Raw genomic sequence first — 10,201 nt, 5'->3', positions numbered from 1 at the left:
GCAAAACTCGTATTTTGCTGTCGAAAGAGTAAAAGATAAATGTTCCCTGGTAGTGGCCTATTCAACAGACGAAAATATTGTGGTAATTTTTTTAAATACAGTCGATGTAAATATATTGAGTAAAGCAATTAGCTAATCTTGCGCTACTACACATTTTTTATATAAATGAATTAATATACAACATTATGAATTTTTCCCACACAAAACTCGACAAGAGCCGATCATTCTTAGTTCTTAGTTTTTTTCTAGCAAACATTCATACATATATATCGTACATAGATGTCTTGCTCCATGTGCAATTAGCCAGAGGTTGGTGATCTATTAAAGTGACCTTGAAATTTAGAAACAACGCGTAAAACTAATGTATTTCATTTATTTATATATACACAAGTAATTGTAGTTGGACTATGCAGGCGCTTATGCAAGCACAGGCTGGCATACAAACGTATTTTGCTGCGTTTCAATTCTCTTGGGTATACTCGTAGGTGTATTGGACGTATACCGGTAAGTTGGTGGCAAAAAATAGGCTTTTTATTTTTGTGGCTTGTAAAAGTGCGTGTATGTATGTTGGTGCAAATGTAGTGCACAAAAATTGTGCCAAATTGTAGCATTTGATGTGAAATAAAAAAAGGTTACCACTCTTAGTCTAAAGTACGATTGCAAATTATCTGCTATTAGCGGCTGTGGTGATTAAATTAAAGTCCTATAACTAGTAATAATGTTTGAGCAAGAATTATAACCCGAGTTTTGTTAAGTTTACAGTTTACCAACCCAATTTAACATTTCCCAGAGGTCTTTTGAAATTTCTGACTCCACGTCGAGTTAACTGAGATCCACACACACATTAAAACGCTCGAGATCTTAAAATGATTACAGTGAGTGTTACTGACCATACGATGCAGATTTTTTTTCTAGCTCGGAGACAGATTTTTGACTGAGAGGCTTTTTAAGTTCTGACAGAGGCACTTTTATGTTGGTTTTTCAAACAAAAAAATTCGAAGTTTAAGGTTTTTTTGTACTTTTAACGTTTTATTGCTATTGTTTGAAAAAGACTTAATTTTAGAAAATAAATAAATAAATATACAGCCACATATGTATACATTTTCATTGTAATTCAGGATATTTTTTATAAGTAGACATACAATTTGTACAATATCTTTATGTGTAATATAACAGTAAAATATATACCTTATTGCTCTTCGCTATATAATTTTCTATTACACACGAGAGTACCTACCCTGAAAAGTTAATTACCCGAAAGTCTAGATTGTACTGTAGCGTTGATGGCGATATTTGTCCGAGCTGTAGCGATTGGCATACATGGGCATTATATGCTTTCGGTCGAGTCGTACCATCGATTTCACCATTTGTGCCGAAGCCGAGTTTTGTTCGTCGCCGGTGTGATTCGGAAAGACTACAGGGCCTGCAGATTCTTTATGATTGAATTTCTTAGTTTTGCGTTGAAAGTAGTTAATATAGTCTGGGCGATTTTGTGGTAGAGACGCTTTAAAATTCGACTGATATTTGTACTGCGAAGGAGCCGAGTAATGTTTGTAATTTGGTGTGGTTAAACCAAATTTTTTTCCATGCAATATGTTGTTTATATTAGGATCGGCGTAAGAGGCATGTTGCCGTTGATGTAATGGAACAGATGCAATGAAATCGGTGCGCAAGCCACTGCCAACGCTACCAACATTGCCAGCACCGCCTACTCCAATGTTCTGAGCGTTTTGCGCTATATTAGCGATGGATTGTTTTGCGGCAATGTAAGTTTCTGCGTTGTGGTAACTATTTGTGTTATGATGTGGAGTATATAACGGTTTATAATCCGAATTTTCATTCAACACTAAAGCTCTCCATTCATTTTCTTGACTACTATACGAATCTTTCGCTGGAATGGCTAATTGTTGTGGAGCTTGCTTGTGATAGTACTCATCTCGGGCGACTTGTAATCGTTCGCGCATACCCGGCTCTAATTCCATTGGCACTTGCTTGATGCGGGCATGTGGTTTGAATTCAATCAAGCTGGGTACTTTCGGATGTGCATGTGAGAGGTCCTCAATCGGTTTCTTTAGAGGTTTGATATCTGAACTTAGTACTATGTGTTCTTGATCTTTGCTATAGTGATTTATTTTTGACTGAGATGTATCGTCATTAAGGCTATTTTCACCGTGCGGTGAATCGGTAACGGGATGAGAGTTTGCGCCTACAGTCTTCACGACAGCATTGAAACCGTTCTTCGAATCAGCCGTGTAATGAACAGTACGTATAGAACCATCTGGTTCGAGTATGCTGTAATGACCCTTGATAGAATCACCCTCTCTTGATTCCCACTGCGATTTTACGTCGCCTGTATGTAGGTCTTTCACACCATAACTAAAAGCATATTCAGGATGTTCCTGAAAAAGGAATTGTACACTTAATTAGTAGATAACAAAATGTTTTAATGCATATTTCAAAAATATAGAATATATTTTTTTCTTAATAATATTTTTAGGTATTTTTTTTAACTGATTAGGGTTGTCGGTGCAAGGCTGTCGTTGTTTTGATAAACTTGAGATCGATGTGTTTATTTACTTTCTTAATAACAAAAATATCTTTTTTCGAATTTGAAAACTTTAAAACTTTTTAGTGGTTTTAGATAATATTAAGAAACACAATTTAATAATTGATGCGTATTTATTTCAAGTATCATAATTCAAAAATACGGAAAAATCATCCACCCTGATCATTATTACGAATAAATGTTTGAATAATTAATCCGGCTTAGATATGCATAAAAAACTGCATACGTTTCAATTACTCTAAACTGTTTTACATATTTTTCAGTAATAACTTACGTTTTTAAAAATATATTTTACACATATTCACGTATGTAAGCACATTTTCATTTACCACAATTTAAAGCGAACACATTTTCGCACCATTAATTTTATTTAGACATGTGGACTTGTCAGTTACCACGGAGTCTTTGCATAATTTACCTACATACAAATATTTGCATGTTGGTATATTGTAATCGTAAATCACTCGAGACCCACAGTGTGCGACAAATAAAAGAAATGCAAGTATTACTTAGTCATACAATATTTCATCATAATAAAAGATTGACAATCTAGAGTTATTGTGACTAAATTTTGACAGCCATGCAACGCCCATTTTGTACATAGTACACTCACTTATGACATTTAACGAGATATATTGGAGTGATTTACAAGTGTTTTGCATATTCTTATATACAAGTATTATTGGAACAGTAAAATGATTTCTGTCGCCCAAACATCTATGTGCGAATAACAACAACAATAATGTCCATATTTAGTAGAGTATTTTGGAAAGGTTATTTCAATTTTGCTTTTATCATAATTCAGATGATAGGTATGCAATAATTATATATTTTAAATTTAGTTGCATTTGCTTTGGAAATTCGTGTTTTGAATTATTATTTTTAAACTTACAAATTCTGGTGCATATTTCATCATTCCATCATCGGTCGCATTATTTTCAGTGTTAGTTTTCGAAGCAGCGTTAATCTTGGACAAATTACATAATAACGGCATCAAAATTATGCATAATGTTGGCACCTACAAGAGATAATAAATAAAGTTTGCAAATATTTATAGTTCCTATTTATTCTTCCTATATATCCTAACTGTTGGAATCTTTGGGAAATATAAATATTACATATGTATGTATATATGTAGGTTTCTCCTTTCGATTTCAAAAGGTTTAAGTGAGTTACTCTTAACGATTTTACTTGGCCGTATATTCATCACACAATTCTCTCAAAACACCAATAAACTCAATAGAGTACCATCTGATCAAATTTGACTCGGATCTGTTCCATTTAAAATGCACGCACAAAACCGAATCAATAAGAATTTTTTCTTAGATTGTGAGGCTATTTTACCCCGAACATAAATATTTGAGAAGCACAAAGAATTCGTGAAGTTATCGAATGGTTACCTCATGCGAGTCGATAATTCGCATTATGAAAGCATAAACAACTAACGAACTTTTTTAAAATATAATTTTAGAAGAATGTGTTCACTAAGTATAGGAAATAAATTGTTGTTAATTTTAAATGTAAAGGAATCCACACTATTATTTACTCTTGCAACATGTTTCTATAGAGTATAATAGTTTTCTTCACCTAACGGGTTTTTTTATCACCTAAAACTAATCGAGATAGATATGGAGTTATATATTATACATATGTATGGTATACAAATGATCAGGGTGACGAGACGAGTTTAAATCCGAGTGACAGTCTGTTCGTCCGTCTGTCTGTGCAAGCTGTAACTTAAGTAAAAATTAAGATATCGTGATGAAACTTGTTATGTTCCTCATGTTCCTTGGCAAAAAAGTGGGGACTAGTTCGTAGATGGACCACTGCCACGCACACAAAACGCCATTAATTGAAAACGTATAAACTGCTATAACTAAGCCCCAAATTATAATACAGAACTCAAACTTGGCACAGCGAATAACATTAAAAATAGCCACCTGCGGTTTAAAAATCTTTAATAAGTGGGCATGGCCTTACTTCCTACTACTAAAAGTTTGATTAATCAATATCTAAATGCGTCAGAGAAATCAAGTTTTACATATGTTACATTGCTGAACAAAGTGGGGGAAATCGGATTAAACGCCTACTTCCTATATAATACTATCTTAAATTCCATCTGATTCCTTCACATTCCAGTATACAAATAAAGCATCAATTTATATAATGTGATAAGACTTTGGACAAATAGAGTCTTTGAAGTGTACCCCTTAATGACCAAAAATTGTCAAAATCGAACCAAAACTGTTCAATCCCCTAGGTAAAGAATATGTAGACCCCAGTCCCTATAGTTGCCTTTTTAACGAAAATTTCGATCAATGTGTGAGATATATAATTGAAATTCGAAGAGAATTCTTTCTTGATAATAGTATACCTGAATGTCAAGAATGGGTTCAATCGGGTCAATACTTCCCTTAGCCCTCATGCGTGTTATTCTAATATCAGTGTAGCTTTGCGTCTAAAATAAGTAAAATTGTGTGAAAACTTGACCTAGCCCCTATATAACTAATATCAGAATTTTCGAACATCCGGCTGATTTTACTCCATATAGATTGGTGATGGTATGTGTGGGGCCTTAATGAAACCCAGGAAGCATTTTATTTGCACGTGGAATAACTTAAATCGGTCAATACTACCCCCAAATCCCATATACCACATTTAATGATTTTCTGTTTTCCACAGAACGAATATGTCGTTCAGTGTGTAAGTTATATATTTAAAAAATTACGTGAAAATATGATCTTAAGTATACTTGAGCAATGTCCAAATTAATGAAATTAGCCTGTCCCTTTCTCTGCCGGCAATATACCCCACAAATTGATTTTCGTCCTAACTGTAAACAGTTCAGGTTAGTCAAAATGAAGTATTTTTATGAAATGAAATGAACAAGTTTTTTTTTAATTATGTAGTTACTGATTTCCGATCATCTGGTTGACGTTTTTCACACCAACTCAATATATATAAAATTTAGACTCTTTGGTTGAGTTGATATCACATGTACCTCATTTGAAGATGTTTTTAATATAATTTTAGCTGACGCGAACTAAATTATAGCAATAAAATTAAGCCTAAGTTAATGATCTTAAACATATGTAAGTCAAGAAGATACCAAATATGATTGTAATTTATTAACGATTTCTTTGAACAATGAATGCTAGATTCTTTCGCAACAAGTTTTGCCGGCACCTGAAGGCATTTGATTCTTGTAAGTTGCCCGAGTATAAAATGTTCGGTTACACTCGATCTTAGCCCTTCCTTACTTGTTTATCTATATGCATGTCAATTGAATGCTGTACATATATGTGTAAGGACCTGAGGCAATTGCTTGTTGTTTCTGTTTTCATTCATTAAATAAACTCGTTTCGACTTTCACTCGACTCGTTGGAGAAAGTTTTAATTTTCATAATCACTTCACACACACTTTCTATTATGTATATGTATATGTACTTGTGTGTTTCTTATCTATAAGTAGAAACTCATACAAACACAAAACACTCACAACAATCTTCATTATCGGCTAGTCACGATGTAAATTACTTTGAAACACTTCGATTCTAGAATAAATCAACTATTATCAATTTTCCCACGCACTCCAGTATATGTACATATGTTTTTATTTATTGTTTGTCTTAAACCCCGTTTTATTTATGTTGATTTCGTAATCCAATTGAAGTAGCGAATATTTTCCAGCTTGTGATGTGCGTAAGTCAAGGACAGATTTGCACTAAAGTTGCAATCTACGATGCATTCGCTATTTATATTTCGCTTACATGTTTATAAATATATATATTCAAACTGCACATATGTATCGTGTGTTCATGTGTTTGTATGAAAACGCTTCATGACGTCGTTGTGTGGGCAGCTTTGTAGACGCATCGCGTCAGTTTCATCTTCCCAGCCAGCCAAACAACTTTCGGTTGGTTTGTTTTGCTATAAATTTTCACTGGATTGACGGGATTTTCCTCTGCACATCACACACTGTTTTAATCTAGGATAAAACTTTTTACTTGTTCCCACGATTTATGATACGATAAAATCACAGATATGTATGTGTTTCAGCTTAAATTATTAGAGCACATTTCAATAATATACAATTTAATTAATTTAAAAAGTTTTATGCGACAATATATTCGATCACGCTTTGGGTAAGTTGAGTTAGCTTGTTTGGTATAAAGGACTAAATATTTAAAACTATACACTATATGTTGAAAAGGTCATGTTTTTATCATATAGTCGCTTTTAAAGTAAATCTGTCAGATATAATAAGCATGAACCTATTTTCAGCACAACCTTAAGTAATTGAAGAAAAAGTAAAGGTCATTGACCTCAAGCAGGGTTACTGTCCTCGCTAAAGATAATCGAAAGAGTCATTGATCTCAAATAGAGTTGTTCTCGTTAAAGGTAAACATTGCTTTTATGGAGGGTTGGCCATTTGCCTTATCATAAGGCCATTGGCCTTATCAGCAGAAGCTTTATGTAAAGCTTTTTCTGAACTGAGTTGATCACAAAATTTGTACCCTAGTGGCTTTTCCCGGCGGGAGCCTTTAGTTTACATAAAAATTTAATTCGAATAAAACTGTAAAATAAAAATTCAAATTGTTGCGAAATCCAGTAAAATTCACGTCTGTCTTTTTTCATCTGGTTCTAAATGGTATTCCGTAGTGAAAAACTCAATTTTCAAATATTTAATGAGATGCTATAAATAAGTGGTTTTTGCCCATATAAGACGAAATAGAAGCAACTAAGCCGAAACAAGAAAGAGAGGAAGAATTGCAATGCCAATACTTGTGTAAAAGGTCGTTACAAAAGAGACTTGCCGAAACAACGAATAACCACCCGTGTTGCTATGGAGCACATACGTATACCTGTAAGTGAATTGGTGTGTAATCTACTCATTGCTATAAATTCATACGAAACAAAACATTTAGTGCCGATATTGATTTTGGTTTGTTTTTTGTGATCATGAAAATCTCAACTTTGGTGATGAATGTTAGTTGTGCCACAAACTCACAATCAACCTCATTGCCAAGCAAAGAAAACGTGTTTTGTTGCATTAGGTGCAATCAAAGTGATCGTGGCTGCCAATGCGACAACTTTTTCTCAGAAATTTTCTGCTTACAATGCAGTGTGTAAGTCGTAAGACATTAAATTGCTATTATTATATTGGAAGCAACGAACTAGTTTATTGTTGGTGAAATTCTTAATATACAATATATATCTACATATGTACATATACTAATGTATATGTTTTCCAATGGAAATATATATTGAGATCTTTGACAAATTTTATGCGGAAAATATTTTTTTCAACAGTTCATAAAAAGCGTTACCTTTAAATAAAAAAGTTCCTATACAAGAAATTGATTTTGTGCGGTCAGGCAGCTATATGATATAGTTGAATATATCCTGCCAAATAAAAATTATTGCCATACGAGAATACAATTTTGATCCATCAGTTTGAATGGCAGCTATTTACTATAGTGGTCCGACCGCCGCCGCAACCGCCGATGCAACAAATGAGAAGATTCTTGGGAAAAGCACGTGTGCAAAATTTCAGATCGATATCTCAAAAACTGAAGGGCTAGTTTGGACAGACACACGGACATGGCGATATTGACTCAGCAACATACTTAAAAATTTCGTGGCAAACTTAATGTGCCCGGTTTAGGTTATAAAACTCAATGAAAGTCGTATACCATATTTTAAATTACTAGAAAACGTTTGTTTGGCTAGTGATTTTTGTGTGTCCTTCACTGTACGTTTGAGCTTTAAGCTTTGTATTTCATTTTCAGTGGTTAACAAAAAACGAGAGCAAGATTTGAGCGAAACAATTAACAATCGTTTTTTACACTGTTCTTTACAGACTAAACTAGTTTAAAACTTTGATTTTGAGATTTTAAATGAGGGTATTTTTAATGAAATTTTGGGGATCACTTTCGGATTCGTAAAAATAATGAACAAATCACAATTAAGAATTTACGAATACAATCCGGAATGTATATTTTTGAAATATATACAATATTCCAGAAAATATTTTCTTTGGATTGAAATTTCAAACAAGAAAATATTTTAAATTACAAATAAAGGTTTACATGCAAATTTTCGCTGGATCAACTGTCTTCCTGACGTAATACTTGAAGGTGGTACGGGGGGATCGGACATGCCGGTAGGAGGTTTAGTTCGGATTAAAGTACCACACTGACATAACAGTATTTTCCCGTCAGGTAATGTCAGACCTGTGAATGAATTCTTATGTGAGAAAACATTAAAGGTGGGTCAATACGAAACACCTACATATTTATATATACACTTATATATTACATTTTATTATTATGATCGATTTAATACCCCTAAATAACCCTTCCAAAACATATGAATTCACAGATAAATAAACTTACATACATACTGGATAGATGAAAGTGAGGCGCTAGTTCTTTTAATTTATTATCCACTATCTGAATGTAATTGTGTAAAAACATTTCATGGTATTCAGTAATGTTTACAATTTGATCATGGAAAGATATTCGCAAGAACAAGGTTTACAAATTAATCAATTTGATTATTAAAATAATTTTTCTCCAATTTCAACTTTTTGTGCACTTTTGCCATTTTATGGACGTAATAATTGTCGACTTGGGCTCGAAACAACTTGAAAATGATAACGGTTTTTTAAGAAAATCATCTTTTACAATGAGGCTTACTTTCATCTGAGTAGTGGGGTAAATAAACAAAACTGTCGATTCTAGTGCGACGAAAATGCACAATTTTCTTCATGAACAACCATTACATTCACCTAAATTGACAGTTTGGTGTGGTTTATGGTCTGGTGGAATCATCGGTCCGTACTTCTTTCGAAATGAAGCTAGTGACATCGATACTCTTCATGGAGAGCAATTTGGAGATTGGATAATTTCAAGATATTGTGACATTGAATGGCCTCCAAGAAATTGGTATTTAACGACTACTTCTTGTAAGGTTATTTGAAGTCATTGGTCTTTAGCAGTAAACCAGACTCTCTTCAAGCTTTAAAAGTAAATATTGAACGTGCTATTCATGACAAACGATTTGATTTAGGGGAAAAAGTACCCGAAAATAGGGTTCATCGAATTCGTTCCTGCAAAAGAAGTTGTGGAGGCCATTAGAATGATGTTATATTCAGAACTTAATAGTATCAATTGTAATTCGTATTAAATAAAAAACATTTGAGTTTCTTTAACTTTAAGTGTGTTTAAAAAAATCGTATCACTCTTATTGGAAAACCCTTTATTATTTATATTTTATATGAATGTACGTATTTATATGAATGTAAGTATGTATGTATGTATGTGCGTCAGCTGCAGTCAAATGTTGGGCTATTTAAGTATGTAAGCACGTAACATATGCGTGTATGAGTTTTTTTTTATAAAATGTTCTTGTAATTACTCAGGGCCGTATGCAGACCAAGTTATTAACCAGGCGCCAGTGAAAGCGAATACCGCTTACGAAGGAATAATGCCCTGTAGACTTTATTATATTATAGAAGATTTTTGAAGAAAATTCCATGGTGGTAATGCTAATGCAGTAAACTTCTAGGGATATTCTCATCATGGAGGCTTTCGAAGCGGTATAACAGTGTCAGAAAGAAGCCTTTTCCGC

At 33.4% G+C, this 10,201-nt stretch overlaps 1 protein-coding gene across 2 annotated transcripts; it reads right to left on the bottom strand.

The window, feature by feature from the left end:
• Positions 1–994: 994 nt before the first annotated feature.
• Positions 995–6,295, bottom strand: Cpr76Bc (Cuticular protein 76Bc). 2 transcript variants are annotated; one of them, XM_014239620.3, is made up of 3 exons: positions 6,066–6,295; positions 3,459–3,584; positions 995–2,399 (listed from the first exon to the last, which is right to left on the bottom strand). In XM_014239620.3, exons 1-3 carry the CDS (start codon positions 6,075–6,077, stop codon positions 1,263–1,265), a joined length of 1,275 nt encoding a protein of 424 aa, XP_014095095.2. In that variant the 5' UTR covers positions 6,078–6,295; the 3' UTR covers positions 995–1,262. The 2 variants fall into 2 exon arrangements, with proteins under 2 accessions (XP_014095095.2, XP_036228200.2); XM_036372307.2 differs by lacking the exon at positions 6,066–6,295 and adding an exon at positions 5,879–5,929.
• Between the last annotated feature and the right edge of the window lie 3,906 nt (positions 6,296–10,201).

The sequence above is a fragment of the Bactrocera oleae genome, chromosome 6, assembly GCF_042242935.1.
Source record: "Bactrocera oleae isolate idBacOlea1 chromosome 6, idBacOlea1, whole genome shotgun sequence".
Classification (NCBI taxonomy): Eukaryota; Metazoa; Arthropoda; class Insecta; order Diptera; family Tephritidae; genus Bactrocera; species Bactrocera oleae.
This window is presented reverse-complemented; position numbering and strand designations above follow the sequence as displayed.

Excerpts from the sequence above, each read along its gene's own strand:
- Cpr76Bc (XM_036372307.2), bottom strand. The coding sequence starts at position 5,914 with ATGAATGAAAACAGAAACAACAAGCAATTGCCTCAG. Across the intron at positions 3,585-5,878 it reads ACAACAAGCAATTGCCTCAG|GTGCCAACATTATGCATAAT; the intron begins GTCCTTACACAT and ends TATCTCTTGTAG. Across the intron at positions 2,400-3,458 it reads TGAAATATGCACCAGAATTT|GAACATCCTGAATATGCTTT; the intron begins GTAAGTTTAAAA and ends TTCCTTTTTCAG.